This window comes from Eptesicus fuscus, chromosome 1 (genome assembly GCF_027574615.1).
Source record: "Eptesicus fuscus isolate TK198812 chromosome 1, DD_ASM_mEF_20220401, whole genome shotgun sequence".
Classification (NCBI taxonomy): Eukaryota; Metazoa; Chordata; class Mammalia; order Chiroptera; family Vespertilionidae; genus Eptesicus; species Eptesicus fuscus.
Window position 1 is genome coordinate 76,214,118 of NC_072473.1, and position 18,951 is coordinate 76,233,068.

Below are 18,951 nucleotides of genomic sequence, written 5' to 3' on the forward strand. Positions count from 1 at the left end.
CAATGAGATATAAAAAACTTATTCCTATATAAACCTACTCCATTTCCTACTTGTTTATGATATTATTGCTATATATATTATTTCTACATGTTATAAACATAATACATTGTTATAATTATTACTTAACATAATTTTGTCTTTTAAAGCAGAGAGAGAAGAAAGCAGAGCTAGTATATATTTATAGCTTTTTATATTAACCTTATTTCCCATTTTTTTGTTTTCTTCATTTGTTCCAGTGGATTTGAGTTACCATCTGGAGTCACTTCTTCAGTTCAATAGTTTTGCTTCCACCCACTTCCTTTGTTCTATAATTGGCAAACATAGTACAGTTTCATATGTTGTAGGCCCCAAAATGCAACTACATACATACTGGTCTATAAAACTTTTCAATTAAAAGGGAAATTAACTTAAACTGGCTTTTATAATTACAGTAGAGGCCTGGTGCACAAAATTTGTGCACTCCGGGGGGGCGGGGGGAGGGCCTGCGCCCTCTCACAGTCCAGAAGCCCTCAGGGGATGTCCGACTGATGGCTTAGGCTCGCTCCCTGGGCCTATATAAGCTGGCAGTTGGACATCCTTAGTGCTGCCACAGAGGCGGGAGAGGCTCCCACCACCGCTACTGCACTTGCCAGCCATGAGCCCAGCTTCTGGCTGAGTGGTGTTCCCCCTGTGGGAGCGCACTGAACATCAGGGGGTAGTTCCTGCATTGAGTGTCTGCCCCCTGGTGGTCAGTGTGGATCATAGCGACCGGTCGTTCCATTGTTTGGTCTATTTGCATATTAGCCTTTTATTATATAGGATAATTAAATTTACCCATGTTATTTTTTGTATGCTTAGATTCAAATTACTGTCTGAGGTCACTTGCTTTCTACCTGAAGAACTTTCTTTACTATTTCCTGTAAATCAGGTGTGCCAACAACAAATTCTCTATTTTTGATTACATGGGAATGTCTTTGTTTCATCGTTTTTGAAAAATTGTTTTATTGGATGTAGGATTCTATATTGACATATTTTTCCTTTGAGCACTTTGAATATGTTATCCCACTGCCACCTCCATTGTTTCTCATGAGAAGTCAGCTGTTAATCTTATTGGCAATCCATTGAGTCATGTTTAATTTTTCTCAGGTTGCTTCCAAGACTTTCTGTCTTTGTGTTTTAGCATTTTTATTATAATATGTCTGTAGATTTCTTCTTGTTACCCTACTTGGAGTTCACTGAGATTCTTGGATGTGAAGATAATGCTTCTCATTAATTTGGGGTGTTTACAGCCATTATTTATTAGAATATTTTTTCTGTTTCTTTCTCTTCTCTTTTTTTTTTTTGTACTCTCATTGCAAGTATGTTGGAGTACTTAATGATTATATACTCTGTTCTTTTTTTTTTTTCTGTTCTTCAGCATGGATAATACCATCTCATTTAATTCTTACAACCCAATGAGGTAAGTAGTATTATTATCTTCATTTTATAGATGAGAAAACTGAGGCTCAGACTAAGTGACTTGTCAAGGTCATGGAGTGGTAAGTGTGGCTATGAAGTTCACAGGTGTGAGTCCAAAGTTTGTACCACTTCCTCTATACTATACTGTCTTTCATTTCTCCAGCAACTATAAACAAACAAGTGGGGAATTTGGGAGTGGCCTCCTCTCTTCTATGCAACTCTTTCTTCCCATATCCCCTTTAGTATTTTTTCTAGTATGTTCCTCTTCTAAAATGCAACTCTTTCTTCCCATATCCCCTTTAGTATTTTTTCTAGTATGTTCCTCTTCTAATACCTAACATATATTAGATGCTTATTTGATGTTTATTGCTTGGGATTCAATGATTACTCAATGGTAGCTAGTTTAATGACCAGGGGAACATCACTATAGAGATCTAGATGCTTTCATTAGAAAAATATATGGCTTTTTGAAGACACTGATAACTTAATAGAAAGTATTCATTAAATATGTGTACTGACATGTGTCTCAGATCCTACTGTTATTGCTGATATTTCTCATTTAACAGCATTTGTTGATGTTTAGGCCCGGGGCCTAGTCATTCATTTACTATGTGAACACAATTAGGGACAAATGGGCTCTAATAAATAAATATTTCAACATTTAGTTTTTTAGTTCTGTATATAGGTGGCAGTCTTGGAAATAATGTTATCTTTAGGGATGAGTATTTAAGACCACAGATAAAGTATAAAGATTTAAAATATGCTTGGAAATAATTCTTTGTTAATTTATCCTGAGAAAATGATACTCTTTGTACCCTACCCTTCATACTTGGTATCTTATTTGTCCTGTATAGTCTTTGATTATAGAAAATGTTTTCTACCAATTCTTTCCAAAAGCTAAAGGGATTATCTTAATTAGATTTTTCTTCCTCAGTTTCTCTTCAATTCCAAACATACTGTTATCTATATAGAAATCCTAGATCCAAGATTCTGATGCAAGAAAGACTTCCTGGGACTCACAATCTACATATCTTCTAGCTGCCACTGTTTTTTGTAGTGTTTTCTGTAGCAGACGATCTGAGAGAAGCAGCCTGGAGATCAGACTGTTGTTTTTTGTTCTTTCCGAATTCTATCACCAATATTTTCCCATGTAGTTTATATCCATTTATTAGATGAAATGCTTGCCATGCTATCTCCTTATCTAAAAGAAAGAAAAAAATCAATTTACACAGGGTTTAATAATACAATTCTATTTCCAGTTTATTTTTTGTTTGTTTGTTTGCCTTGGAGTTAAATGTAGGCTACGAGGCCATATAGCTATTTGATTTTATTATCTTTTCCATAATCTCATATTTTTATAATTCAGCAAGATTAAACTAATGGCTAAAAATGATGACTAGAAAAACTTAAAGTGGCTGTTTGAGAGTGCCTCATAATTTAAAAATATAAAGAAATATATAGTGTGCAAAAGAAGGCTAAACTATAACTACTAATACACAAGCCTCTATCTTAGATAACAGATTATAGGTATTGTGAGAATTGAGTCATTTTCAAAATGGGCAACACAAATAAAAGAGGTTATCATGGTATCAAGGTCATTTTGCTACTTTTACCTTTTGATGGGAGAGTGACTGAGAGAGCCCTCATGGAGATAAATAAATGTAATAAACCTTGTAAGGATATGGAGATTTGCAGAGTAACAGTACATAGTGTACAGTAGTAGTATTCAACTATGTGTCTCAGACCCTTGATGTGGGAAATCAGGAAGGAGTGCAATTATTGACCAGAGTCTGTGAAATCAAAAGCAGACAAGCAATATCTTTAGACTGAACCAATCTATGTATGTACTACAAATTTTAAAATGTGGGTAGCTGCTATTATGATTAGTAAAACAGCTATCCATTTGAAAGTACTTAGTTTATAAAGCCTTTTTATTACATATTTTTCTCAATTAATGTATCATATTAAGTTTAAAAAGAGTCCTCACACTTAAAAAGTCTAAAAACCACTACTGAAGAATAGCCACAAACCTTCTACAAGATAGCAAAGATGGTACAAGACTAGTAGAGTTTGGAACTGCTCAAGTGTAAATTGCTTGTCTGTATATAGATTATTAGGCTGTTTATAAATGATGATAGTTTAGAAATAATAAAGGAAGAGCTAATAACCAGCCTGCACCACAAAAAAAAAAAAAAAAAAAAAGATAGTCTGGTCTGTCGGAGAAACTGAAATTCCTGTATTATTTGCTCCCTTTAGATTAGAATACTGAAATCATGAATTAAGATGTAAACTAGTTATAAGAATATACCATCATCCCCTAATTATGAAGTACTAGTGAATTAGCATATTACCTTACAGTTTTTTAATCCTAAAGGAATAGGGCATTAAGCAAGTGTGTTCTGATCAGAATCCAAAAAGTAACATAATTATAATGGACTACAAACATTATTGTTAGCAAGGGTAAAATAAATTTTTTAAAGGTAAAGTTAATTTTGCCCTGGCAGGTTTGGCTCAGTGGATAGAGCATTGGCCTGCAGACTGAAGGGTCCCGGGTTTGATTCCAGTCAAGGGCACATGCCCAGGTTGCAGGTTCGATCCCCAGTTGGGGGTGTGCAGGAGGCAGCCAATCAATGATTCTCATCATTGATGTTTCTATATCTCTCTCCCTCTTCCTTCTTCTCTGAAATCAATAAAAATATTTTTTAAAAAAGGTAAAATTAATTTTGATAAAGTGAGAAGAAAGTTTCAAGACCGGGGAAAATTGAAGACAACGGAGTAAGGTGGTCATGCACAGTCAATGGACGAGAGGAAGCACAGAAGGCAGGACAAAGGAATATTGAAAACATTTTGCTTAATTCTCTTCCATTCTTCCCATGTGCTTATTTAAGCACATGCTTCTCATGTGTTACAGGTAAATCAAAGGATTGTATCTAAATTAGAAAGGGTATACATAGTCTCTAATGCTGATGCTACAACTGAGTAATTATTCAGATAAAGCTACTTACTGGGAAAGGTGATAAAAGCTTGCCCCCTCATTCGTCCAGTCATCATTCGGAATTGAATTGGAGGTCCTTTTTTCTCCTGGAACCGAGCGAACAATGATACAAGATCTCTTTCGGTCACCCGAGGGCTAAGGTTCTTCAGGTATAACACCTAATATAAATTGAAGATCAACAAAAATATCACATAAGGGAAATAAGGCAACTATTTCATTGTGGTTAGAATTCATTAGCTTTAGATAAAGATGGTGGATTGAACACATGCATCTAATTTCACTCTCTCTAGAAAAATCTCAAAAACTGTAGGATTAAAAAACACACACAACTCTGCAAGGTTAGGAAAAACAAGGAAAAGAAGCAATAGCAACTATATTCTGGAAGCTGGAAGCTTGGATAAGCATACTCAAGAAAATTGAATCTTCAATTAGCAGTGGGGAAAGCCAAAACCAACCCAATCTACACCTAAGAATTCTCAAACAGTTCAGATATTTGATAGTTTTAGGTATCTCTGGAGATGGATGTAAAGGCGGGGTTAAAATAAGGTGTTTGGTTGAAAGCTGTTTAAAAACCAACTAGACTTTAAAATATCCCACCTCCCTCCCCCACTTACAATAATGCTACTGGGTAAAGGCCACTCCCAATCCTGGTGAATATTGGAGGTTTATTCTCTGAATATGGGGAATGCTAGATACAGTTGAAGGTGTGAATACTGTTTCTGAAAGCAAGATAATTAATATAAATACTTAATATTGAATACTGAGGATACCCCAGACAGTTTCCCCTATTTGGCTCCTACATTGCTGGTAGTACCCTCCCAAGCAGTGGTTTGTGTCCTCTCTGAAGAATTTGACTAGCCCCAAGAGGAAAGATCTAAAAATACTAATTTGGGATGGGGAATTTCTCTAACAAATGGACCAGCCAGATGACTTTAAAGTGAAGCTCAAAGTCAATAAGAACCACTCATGTACTCAAAGCTTCTAATCTGTTTTTGGCTCCTACTCATAAATATGAGTATGGATCATCAGTCATCTGAGGAAAGACTCTAACGTGAAAGACGGAGAACAGAACAAACAAACAGAAAAGAAAGCAAATAGGAGAAAACTGAGACCATGCAAAGAAAAAAAAAATCTTCAAAAATTATCACGAATACCCTCAGAGAAATAAGAGACACTATTCTATATATTCAAGAAAATTTTAAAAAGCTCTTTAACGTGATCCAAGTTAAATTCTTATTGGCTTATAATAGATTGTTATAACTCTAAGAAACTTGTTAAAAGTTTAAGTAAGCCCGGACTGTAAGCTTAAAGAAAATACCTACAGAAGATACACAAAAGAAAATGAGAGAGGAAAACGCATATCACTACAACAACAACAACAAAAATCAATGAAACAATAAGGTAGACATTAAGAGAAAAAAAGAGGGATAAAAGAGTTACAAGACAGAAAACAACTAATAAATGGCAATAGGGAGTCCTTCCCTATCAATAATTACATGTAAATGGGTTTAACTCCTTTGTCAAACACATACAGTGGCCAAATGAATAAAAAACAAGATCAATGTATGCTATCTAAAAGAAACTCCCTTTAGATTTAAGGTCACATATAGGCTGAAAATTGGAAGGATAGAAAAAAATATTCATGCAAATGGTAACCAAAAGAGCAGGGATATCAGAAAAAAATAGACTTTAAGTCAAAACCGTCGTAAGAGACAAAAAAGGACATTATATGCTAACAGGGTCAATGCATCAGGAAGATATAACAATTATAAATATATATGCACCCAACATTCAGAACACTTAAATATATGAAGCAAACATTGAGAGAACTGAAGACAGAAAATAGCAACACAATACTATTAGATTTCAATATCTTGCTTTCAATAGCAGGAGGAAAACTAGAAAATTCACAAATACGTGCAAATTCAATAAATTACTTTATAAAAAATATATTTTCATTGACCTCAGAGAAGAAGGGATTGGGAGAGAGAATCATTGATCAGCTGCCTCCTGCATTCCCCTACTGGGGATAGAGCCAGCAACTCGGGCTTGTGCCCTTGACCGGAATCGAACCTGGGACCCTTCAGTCCACAGGCCGAGGCTCTATCCACTAAGCCAAACCAACGAGGGCTCAATAAATTACTCTTGATTAACTAATATGTAAAAGAAAAATTTTAAAGTAAAATTAGAAAATATCTTGAGAAAGCCCAGCCTGTATGGTTCAGTGGTTGAGCATTGACCTATGAACCAGGACGTCATGGTTCGATTCCAGGCAGAGCACATGCACAGGTTGTGGGCTCTATCCCCAGTGTGGGGTGTGCAGGAGGCAACCAATCAATGTTTCTCTCTCATCATTGATGTTTCTATCTCTCCCTCTCCCTTCCTCTCTGAAATCAATACACACACACACACACACATATAAAAAAAGAAAATATCTTGAGATTAAAAAATGAAACCACAATATAAAATGTGATATGTAGCAAGAGCAGTACTAAGAGGGAAGTTTATAGTGACAAATGCCTATATTAAAAAAGAAGCAAAGCCTCAAATGAACAACTTCATACCTAAAGAAATTAGAGAAAGAACTAAGCCCCAAGTTAGCAGAAAAAAATAATAAAGTTTAGAGCAGAAATAAATAAAACATAGATTACAAAAACAATTTTTAAAAATCAACTAAATTAAGTTAATTTTTAAAAAAGAGAATATTCTTTTAAAAATGTTTTATTGATTTTTAGAGAGAGAAGAAGGGAGAGGGATAGAGACAGAAACATCAATGAGAAACGTCATCCATTGGCTGCCTCCTGCACGCTTCCTACTGGGAATTAAGCCTGCAACCCAGGCATATGCCCTGACCAGGAATCAAACTGGTGACCTCTTGGTTCCTGTGTTGACGTTCAGCCACTGAGCAACACTGGCCAGGCAAGAGTTAGTTTTTTAAAAAACATATTTATTTATTTAAAAAATATATTTTATTGATTTTACAGAGAGGAAGGGAGATGGATAGAGAGTTAGAAACACTGATGAGAGAGAAACGATTAGTTGCCTCCTACACACCCCCTACTGGGGATTGAGCCTGCAACCAAGGTACATGCTCTTAGATCAGAATCGAACTTGGGATCCTTCAGTTCATGGCCTGATGCTCTATCCACTGAGCCAAACTGATCAAGACAAGAGCTAGTTTTTTTTTTTTTTAAATCAACAAAATTGACTACCTTTAACAGTACTAAGAATAAAAAAGACTCAAATAAAATCAGAAATGAAAGAGGACACATTACAACTAATGCCATATAAATAAAAAGGATTATAAAAGATTACTATGAACAATTCTTTGCCAACACATTGATTAAACTGGAAGATAATACTATAAGTTCCTGGAAACATACAACCTACACTAAGACTAAATTATATAGAAATAGAAAATGTGAACAGATTTATAACTAGTAATGAGATTGAATCAGTAATCAAAAACCTCCCAACAAAGAAAGCACCAGAACTAGATAGCTTCATGGGTGAACTCTATCAAACACTTAAAGAACTAATGCCAATCCTTCTCCAACTCTTCCAAAATATCAAAGAGGAGGAAACAATTCCAAACTAATTTTATGAGTCCAGCATTATCCTGATACCAAAAGCAGAAAAAGATATTACAAGAAAAGAAACCTACAGGACAATATCCCTGATCAATACAGATGCAAAAATCCTCAACATAAAATTAGTAAACTGGATTCAAAAGCACATTACAAGGGTTTTACACCATGACCAAGGGGTGTTTATCTCTGGAACATAAGGATGGTTCAACACATGAAAATCAATAATTGTGACACACCACATTAACAGAATGAGGAATAAAAATCACATGATCATATTAATTGATGCAGAAAAAGCACTGACAAATTCCATGATAAAAATGCTCAATTAATTAGGAATAGAAGGAATTTACCTTAACACAATAAAGGCCATATATGAAAAGGCCACAGCAAACCTCTTACTCAGCAGTGAAAAACTTAAATCTGATCCTCAAAGATTAGAAACAAGGCAAGGATGCCCACTCTTCTCACTTCTATTCAACATAGTAGTACTAGAAGTCCTAGTGAGAGCAATTAGACAAGAATAAAATAAAAGGCAACCAAATTAGAAGTGAAGAAGTAAAATCATCTCTGTATGACATGATCCCATATGTGGAAAACCCTAAAGACTTCATAATAAAACTGTTAAAAGTAATAAATTCAGTCAAGTTGCAGGATACAAAATCAACATACAAAAATTTGATGCATTTTTAATTTTATTTATTTTTAAAAATATATTTTATTGATTTTTCACAGAGAGGAAGGGAGAGGGATAGAGAGTCAGAAACATCGATGAGAGAGAAACATCGACCAGCTGCCTCCTGCACACTCCCTACTGGGGATGTGCCCGCAACCAAGGTACATGCCCTTGACCAGAATCGAACCTGGGACCCTTCAGTCTGCAGGCCGACGCTCTATCCACTGAGCCAAATCTGTCAGGGTTTGATGCATTTTTTAAAACAATAAATGGTCTGAAAAGGAAATCAAGAAAATAATTCCATTTACATAAGCATCAAAAAGAATAATATACTTAGAAATAAAGTTAACCAGGGAGCTGAAAGGCTAATAAACAGAAAACTAATTAATACTGAGGAAAAAATTGAAAAAAACAAAACACAGAAACAAATACATATAGATGAAAAGATATTCCATACTCATGGACTGGAAATATTAACATTGTCAAAATGTCTAAACTATCCAAAGCTATCTACAGATTTTAATGCAATTCTTACGAAAGTCCCAATGGCAATTTATGTAAAAAAAATCCTAAAATTCATATGGAACCACAAGAAACCCTAAGTAGATAAAGCACTATTAAAAAGAACAAATCAGGAGCCATTGCATTTCCTGATTTCAAATGACAGTTATCAAAACAGTATTGTACTGGCATAAAAAAGACATATTGAGCCTTAGCTGGTTTGGCTCATTGGATAGAGCGTTGGCCTGCAGACAGAGGGTTCTGGGTTCAATTCCCGTCAAGGGCACATGACCGGGTTGCAGGCTTGATCCCCAGTAGGGGGCATGTAGGAGGCAGCTGATCAATGATTCTCTCTCATTACTGATGTTTCTATCTCTCTCTCTCTCTCCCTTCCTCTCTGAAATCAATAAAAATATATTTAAAAAATACATATTGCCCAGTCGGCATGGCTCAGTGGTTGAGTGTCAACCTATGACTCAGGTCACGGTTCGATTCCTGGTCAAGGCACATGCCCAGGGTTGTGGGCTTGATCCCCTGTGGGGCAGGGGGTGGGGGGGGGCGGGCATGCAGGAGGCAGCTGATCCATGATTATTTCTCATCATTGATGTTTCTATCTCTCTCCCTTTCCCTTCCTCTCTGACATCAATAAAAATATATTTAAAAAAAAGACATACTGACCAGTATAACAGAATAGAGAGCCCAGAAATAAACCACACATTTATGGTAAATTGATCTTCAACAAGGGGGGCAAGGATACACAATAGCGAAATAATAGTCTCCTCAATAAATGGTGTTCGGAAAACTGTATATCCAGTGTAAAATAATGAAATCGGGTGCTTATATACCATAGACGAAAAAAATAATTCAAAATGGATTAAAGACTTGAAAATAAGACCTGAAACTCTAAAACTCCCAGGAGAAAACACATGGAAAAAGCTTATTGACCTTGGCAATGATTTCTTGAATATGACATTAAAAGCACAAGGAACAAAAGCAAAAAAACCCAAATAGGATTATATCAATAAAAAACCTGTACAGCAAAGGAAACAATCAGCAAAGTGAAAAGGCAACCTATGGAAATGAGTAAATATATTTGCAAATCATATATCTGATAAAAGGTTAATATCTCTATATAAGGGTATCCTAGAACTTAAACCCCCCCAATTTTAAAAATGGGCAAAAGTCCTAAATAGGCATTTCTTCGAAAAAGACATACAAATTGCCAATAGGTATATGAAAGGATGCTCAGCATCACTAATCATCAGAGAAATGCAAATCAAAACTTCAATGGGATATCATCTCATGCCAGCAACAACGGCTACTATCGTAAAAACAAAAGTGTTGGTGAGGATGTGAAGAAATGTTAACCCTTGTACACTGTTGGTAGGAATGTAAATTGGTACAACCACTATGGAAAACAGTATGGAGGTTACTCAAAAATAAAAATATAACCACCATATAATCCAGCAATCCCACTTCTGGGTTTTCATACCCAAAAGAACTGCAATCAGAATCGGGAAGAAATATCTGCATTCCCTTGTTCACTGCAGCATTATTCACAATAACAAAGACATGAAAACAACCTAAATATCCACTGACAGATGAATAAAGTAAATATGGTGTATTAATACAACAGAATATTATTCAGCCTTAAAAAATAAATAAATCTTATCATTCGCTACAACATATATGAACTTGGAAGACATGCTAAATGAAATAAACCAGACACAGAAGAACTAATACTATATGATCCCAATTATATCAGGAATCGAAAATAGTCAAAGTGATAGATGTAGAGAGTAGAATTGTATTTACCAGGGGCTGGGATCATTAGAAAGGTTTTCATCAATGGGTAGATAGTTTCACTTATGCAAGATGAGTAAGTCCTACAGAACTAGAGTACAGCATAATGCATATAGTTAACAATATTGTATTGGATACTTAAAAATTTGTTAAGAGACTAGATTTTATGTTTACTAGTAATGTTATCAAAAGAAAAAAGAGGAAGGGAAGAAATCCTGGAGGTGATGGCTAAGTTTAGGGCACTGTATATGGTGACAGTTTCACAGTGTATATTTATCTTTAAACTCATCAAGATGCATACATTAACTATGTACAGCTTTTTTGTATGTCAATCATATATCGATTTAAAAAAGAAAGTAACGAAAGAGATGAAGGACTTGTACATTAAAAATCATGAAACATTGCTCAAAGAAATTAAAGACTGAAATAAATGCTTCCATGGACTGAATGACAATATTGGTAAAATGTCCACACTACCCAAAATGATCTATAGATTAATGCAATTCTTATCAAAACCCCAACAGTATTTTTATAGAAATAGGGAAAAAAATCCTAAAAGTCATATGGAACTACAAGAAACCCCAAATAGCCAAAGCAATCCTGAGAAATGAAAACTGGATGCCTCACACTTTTTCATTTCAAAACATATACAAATCTACCAAAACAGTATGATACTGGCATAAAAGCAGAGATATTGACCAATGGAACAGAATAGAGAGCCCAGAAATAAATCCACAAGTATACTAGTATAGTCAACTGGTTGACAAGGGGGGAGGGCAAGAAACACAATGGAGAAAGGACAGTCCCTTCAACAACTGGTGTTGGGAAACACTGACATCCTACCCAATAATAGACAAATATGCAAAGTGACCATACCTCCAAAACACCCACAAGCCACGCCCACCATCCAATCAGAGTGAGTATGCAAATTAACCCAACCAAGATGGCTACAGCCACAGAGAGCAAGGTTTCCTAGGTAACAGAGGAAGCCAAGCTTTCTGCCTGCCCTTGCCAGGCCTAAGCCTCCACTCAAGCTACAAAGTTTCAATTATAGAAGGTAAACAAATTCAAACAGAAATGGCAGCAGAATGGAGCTTGAGAGAGCAGGCCAGGCTTGCTCCTGGCAACAGGGGAAGCAAAGCTTTCCGCACACCCTGGTTAAGGCAATAAAGTTTCAATTATAACCCCAACAGAAATGGCTGCCGGCCGCGGAGGGAGCCTCAGCCTTGGCTCCGCTCCAGGCTACAAAGTTTCAATTGTAGAAGGAAAATAAATTCCAGATACCAGGGCCTCCGCTTGGGTTGCCAGGGGATGCGGCTGGCCTGCAAACCACCACAGGCCCCTCGCTCAGGCCACCCCACACCCCAAGGGAACCCCACCCTGATCAGGGATACCCTTCAGGGCAAACCAGCTGGCCCCCACCCCTGTACCAGGCCTCTATCCTATCTAATAAAAGAGTAATATGCAGATTGATCATCACTGCAACACACAATATAGCTGCCCCCATGTGGTCAAAGATACTGCCCCCATGTGGACACAAGATGGCCACCACAAGATGGCCAGCAGGAGAGGGCAGTTGGGAGGCACCCGGCCTGCAAGGGAGGGCAGTTGAGAAGGACCAGGCCTGAAAGGGAGGGCAGTTGAGAGGGACCAGGCCTGCAAGGGAGGGCAGTTGGAGGTGATCAACCCTGCAGGAGAGGGCAGTTAGGGGTGACCAGGCTGGCAGAGGAGGGAAGTTGGGGGAAAACAGGCTGGCAGCGGAGTGGTTAGGGGGTGATCAGGCTGGCAGGCAGAAGCGGTTAGGGGCAATCAGGAAGGCAGGCAGGCAAGCAGTTGGGAACCAGCAGTCTTGGATTGTGAGAGGGATGTCTGACTGCCTGTTTAGGCCCGATCCCAGTGGGCAATCGGACAATCCCTCGAGGGGTCCCAGATTGGAGAGGGTACAGGCTGGGCTGAGGGACAACCCCCCTCCGTGCACAAATTTTGTGCACCGGGCCTCTAGTCCATATATAAAAGAATAAAATTGGACTCTCATACAGAAAAATCAACTCAAAATGGATTAAACATAAGAACCGAAACTCTAAAACTCCCAAGAAAACCTAGAGGGAAAGATCCATGACCCTGATTTCTTGGATAGTACATTAGAAGCATAGGCAACAAAAGCAAAAATAAAGTGAGACTGCATTAATCAAAATGCTTCTGCACAGCAAAGGAAATAGCAAAGTGAAAAGGCAACCTACAGAATGGGAGAAAATATATGGAAACCATCTATCTGATTAGAGGCTAATATCTAAAATATATAAGAAACTCCTACAACTCAATAGCAAAAAGACAACTCGATTTTTAAAAATGGGCAAAATATACATTTCCTCAAAGAACACATGCAGAAAGTATGTGTTGATGAGGATGTAAAGAAATTGGAACCCTTGTGCATTGTTGGTAGAAATATAAAATGGTGCAGCCTCTGTAGAGAACAGTATGGAGGTTCCTAAAAAAATTAAAACTGGAACTACCATAAGATCCAGCAATGCTACTTCTGGGTACTTATTCAAAAGAATTAAAATCAGGATCTCTAAGAGATATCTGAATTCACATGTTCATTGCAGCACTGTTCACAATAGCCAAGAGATGGAAATAACCTAAATGGCCATCATGGATGGATAAAGAAAATGTGGAATATTATTCAGTCAGAAAAAGGAAATCTTGTCATACACATGAATGAATTTTGAGGGCATTATGCTAAGTGCAATAAGCCAGTCACAACAGGATAATACTGCATGATATCACTTGTGGCATCTGCAGTAGTCAAACTCATCAAAGCAGAAACTAGAATGTTGGTTGCCAGTGGCTGTGGGAAGAGGAAAAGGAGGAGTTATTGTTCATCGGATATAAAGTTCAGTCATGCAAGATGACTAAGTTCTAGAGATCTGTTGTACAGCATTGTGCCTACAGTTAAGAATACAGTAATGTACACTTAAAATCTTGTTAAGATGGTAGATCTCAGGTTATGTGTATTTTATTAAAATCAAAAAAAGGTGGAGAGAAAAAAAGAGATCTCTATATTTACTAGCATAAGTTATATCCTATAGTATTTTGAAGGACCTTGAGAATAATTCAGACAGGAGCAGCAAAAGCAAAGAGCTAGAAAATAGAGCCCACTTAAATTACTTAACCACTGAAATGTATGAATAAATATATTAAATATTGTAACAAGCAGATTTTTTTGTATTTCTCAAAGTCTTTAGAAGCTGAATATCCACATATTTAGCATTTAATTATACTTTTATCTTGGACAAGGACATAGAATAATTGATTTGTGGTTCACTGAAGTAATTTTAGGTGATCTAGAGTTTTGGTTCTGAAATACTTATCATGAAAACATCATAAAATTAATTGACTAGCCCAGCCAGCATGGCTCAGTATTTGAGCGTCGACCTATAAACCAGGAGAGGAGGTCATGGTTCGATTCCTGATCAGGGCACATGCCTGAGTTGCGAGCTCGATCCCGGGTGTAGCATGTGCAGGAGGCAACCAATCAATGATTCTATCTCATTGATGTTTCTATCTCTCTCCCTCTCCCTTCCTCTCTGAAATTAATAAAAATATATTTTAAAACAAGCTTTAAAAAAGTTAAATGACCATAGAAAGGGGTATGTGAAATATATGGCAAGTTTCTCACCAAGTAGAAAAGATCCACACTAAGATTGCTCCCTTTGATATGAACACTTTTTAAAAATTAAGATGACTTCTGGTCGAGGTGGCTCGGTCACTTCTTGCTTGGCTGCATCTTCTCTGCTCCAAAAACATACATACATACATACGTACATACATATACACACACAGGTATGTACATATGTACATATCTACAAAATACATATATATTCATATATATGCATATATAAAAAGATAAACACAAAGATACAGCTAGGTTCGAAGACAAGATAAACATTTCTGGGAAACAGAAAAACAAACTCCAAGTGATAATAGAGAATGAGCCTCTGGTATTCCTCTGCAATACATGGTATTGTTTTGTATTTTTAAAACTTTATATAAATGGTATTATACTATATACATTCTTTTTCAGCTACCTGTTTAAATTTTTTAAAAAATAGTTTATTTTTTAGAACAGAAACACTTACACATTTACAAAAAAACTGAGAAGCTAGTACAAAGAGTTCCCATATACCCCACACCCAGTTTCCCCTGTTATTATTGTACATTACTATGGCACATTGTTAAAACAAATAAATATTGATACATTATCATTTGAAGTCCATATTTATTTAGATTTCCTTAGTTTTTCCTTAATGTTCTTTTTCGGTTCCAGGATCCCATCCAGGATACTGCAGTACATTTCGTTTTCATGTGTCTTCAGGCTCCTCTTGGCTGTGGCAGTTAGTCAGACTTTGTTTTTAATGATCTTTACAGCTTTAAGGAAAATTGATGAGGTACTTTGTAGGATGGCCCACTACTATAATTTTTCTGGTGTTTTTCTCATGGTTAGATTGGGGTTATGGATTATTAGGAAAAAGATCACAGACGAAAAGTACAATTTTGATCATCTTGCAAGCATACCTACACACTATCAATATGATTTATGACTGTTGATGTTGGCCTTGATAACCTGGCTGAGGCAGTTTTAGGTTTCTATTCTGTAATGATATTTTTTTCCTGCCTTCCCATACTGTACTCTTTGGAAAGAAGTCACTATAAGTAGCTCAAAACGAATTAGTGGGGAGTTATGCACTCCACTCCTTGAGGTGGAGCAATTACAAAATTTTTAAGAATTTTTCTGCATGGGATTTTTGTCTCTTCTCTTCAATTTATCAACTTAACAGTTCTATTTATTATCAGTATGGACTCATAGATATTCATTCTATACTTTGGGATACAGTCCAATACTAATTTACTTAGTTTATTACAGAAATTGTTCCAGCTTGGGTCATGGGAAACTTTCAGTTGGCTCCTGTTCTTCTTTGACAATGTTTTTATGTTGCTATTTTTAGCACTTCCTTATTTTCTGGCACTTCAAAATGCCCAGGGCTCATCTTGTGTATTTCCTATCCCCAGTACTAGAATCAGCCATTTTTCTAAGGAGCCCTGGTTACTTTTATTAAAGAATGGTATTTAAAAACAAAGACCTGGGTGCTGAACATGCTTATTACTACTGGAGTATCACTTCATTTAGATCCTCTCAGCTGACAGAAAAAATTACATTTAATGCTAACCTGTGCATATACATTTATCTATAAATAATTCTATATGTAATCATCCATATATTAAGTTAAACATGAGTTCATACTGATGTCTGCAACTATAAACCATTACCACATGGATCATTTTATTTTTTAATTAATTTATTTATTTTAAAATATATTTTATTGATTTTTTACAGAGAGGAAGGGAGAGGGATAGAGAGTTAGAAACATCGATGAGAAACATCGATCAGCTGCCTCCTGCACACTCCCTACTGGGGATGTGCCCGCAACCAAGGTACATGCCCTTGACCAGAATTGATCCTGGGATCCTTCAGTCCACAGGCCGACGCTCTGTCCACTGAGCCAAACCAGTTAGGGCAACATGGATCATTTTAGTTTTCTCCCTTTGCTTATCTATAAATTCCAAGGGTGAGAAACCTGGCTCCCACCATCTACCATTCATTTACTTAATTGCTCCATTTCATTATACATGTATATCAATATAAGAATTGTTAACCTGTACCCTCATGTTACAAAATCTTATCATCTAGGGTACAGGGATTATGTACTGTTCTGTTTACCTCTCTGTTGCTTCCACATTCCACACATTTCCAAAGATACTTAGGCCAGCACCCTTTCCCCCATAGCTTAATATATTTGTAACAGATTCTCTTGTCACAATCTGCATTTTTTTCCTGAGGTTCTCTAACCTCCTAAATGATTTTAAAAATATTTGTATACATCAAAGGTCATTCTTTGTGCTGTGTAGTATTATGGGTTTTGACAAATGAATGTCTTGTATCCACTATTACATTATCATACAGAATAATTTTACTGCCCTAAAAATCCTCTGTCTCTGTACTTCATCTATTCCTCTCTCCCCCATGTCCCCCAAACTCCTGGCAATCATCAATCATTTACTGTTGCTATAGTTTTGTGTCTACTAAAAATGTCATATAACTGGAATCATACAATATGCAGTCTTTTCATATTGCCTTCTTTCACGTATTAAAATGCATTTACAGTCCCTCTATGTCTTATTATAGTTTGACAGCTCATTTCTTTTAATTGCTGAGTTATATTCCATTGTATAGATGTAGCACAGGTGAATGGAAACAGAAGAACATCTTGATTGCAAGTTTTTGGTAATTATGAATAAAACTGCTATGAACATTCACATGCTGGGTTTTGTATAAATATAGGTTTTCAAATCAATTGCAGTAAATAACTAGAAGCGCAATTACTGGATCATATGGTAAAACAATGTTTCGCTTTGTCAGAGGCTGTCAAACTAACTTCCAAAGAGATTGTGTTATTTTGTATTCTCACCAGCAATGAACAAGAGTGCCTGTTGCTTAGCATCCTCAATAGCATTTGGTACTGTCAATTTTATTGTGATTTTTAGCCATTCTAATAGGTGTATAATGGCATCTCATTATTGTTTTATTTTGCAGTTTCCTGCTGACAAATGATGGTGAGCTCCTTTGTATATGCTTATTTGACATGTAAATACCTTCTTTTTGGGAGATGTCTGTTCCTTTGCCCGTTTTTAATTGGGTAGTTCATCTTATTACTGTTGAGTTTTAGCAGTTCTTTTTATATTTTGGATACACGTCCTTTACTAGACACATGTTTTGAGAATATTTTCTTCCAGTCTGTGGCACATTTTTTTTCTCTTAAAAGTATCTTTCACATAGTAGAAGTTTATATTTTTAATTAAGTCTGATTTATCAAACTTTTTCTCTCATAAATCATGTTTTTGGTTGCATCTATAAATACATCACCAAACACAAGGCCACTTAGATTTTTCTCCTGTTTTCTTCTAGAAGTTTTATGGTATTGTTTTATATTTGTATCTACAATCTATTTTATAGAGTTAATTTTTTTGAAGATTGCAAAATCTGTGTCTAGATTCATTTTTTTAAATGCTGATATCCAGTAGTTGCAGCACAATTTGATGAAAAGACTATCCTTCCTCTATTTAATTGCCTTTGTTCCCTTGTCAAAGATCAGTTCACTATATTAGTGTGAGTCTGGTATGTCTGTAGTCTTTATTCTGCCCAACTGATCTATGTATTTTTTTTTCACCTACACTGGATTACTTGATTACAGTAAGTCTTAAAGTTGAGTAGTGTCAGTTCTTCAACTTTGTTGTTCTTCAGTACTGTATTAGATATTCTGGACCCTTTCATTTCCTAGAAACTTAGGATCAATGTATCTACATCCACTAAATAGCTTGCTGGGATTTTGGTGAGATTGCAAGATCTACATATCAATTTGGGAAAACTGACATCTTAACAATATTAAGTTGTCCAATCCACAAACACAGGACATCTCTGCATTTATTTAGATCTTTTTAAAAATCTATGTTTTTATTGGTTTTTAGATAGAGAGGAAGAGAGAGGGAGATAGAAACATCAGTGAGAGAGAAACATCAATAGGCTGCCTTCTGCACACCCCCTCCTGGGGATCAAGCCAGTGAACTGGGCATGTGCCCTTATTGGGAATCAAACAGGGAACCTCTTGGTCCATGGGATGATGCTCAATCCATTGAACCACACCAGCTGGGCTTATTTAGATCTTTAATTTTTCAGCAGGGTTTTGTAATTTTCTGCATATAGATCCTGTACAAATTTTGTTAGATTTATACCTAATTATTTCACTATATTTGGTGCTATTGTAAATAGTGTTGTTTGTATTTCGATATCAATGATTCATTTCTTGGTTTACAGGAAAACAATAGACTTTTATATA

The 18,951-nt window shown here is 36.1% G+C and overlaps 1 protein-coding gene across 1 annotated transcript in view; it reads right to left on the bottom strand.

Annotated features, from left to right (window-relative positions):
• Positions 1-325: 325 nt before the first annotated feature.
• Positions 326-18,951, bottom strand: part of RBM41 (RNA binding motif protein 41) — a 93,739-nt gene continuing 75,113 nt past the window's right edge. The window contains exons 6-7 of the mRNA XM_008156320.3: positions 4,443-4,590; positions 326-2,638 (exon numbers count right to left, since the gene is read on the bottom strand). Coding sequence (XP_008154542.2) covers positions 2,472-2,638; positions 4,443-4,590 — 315 coding nt within the window. The 3' untranslated portion in view covers positions 326-2,471. The remainder of the gene's footprint in view (positions 2,639-4,442; positions 4,591-18,951) is intronic.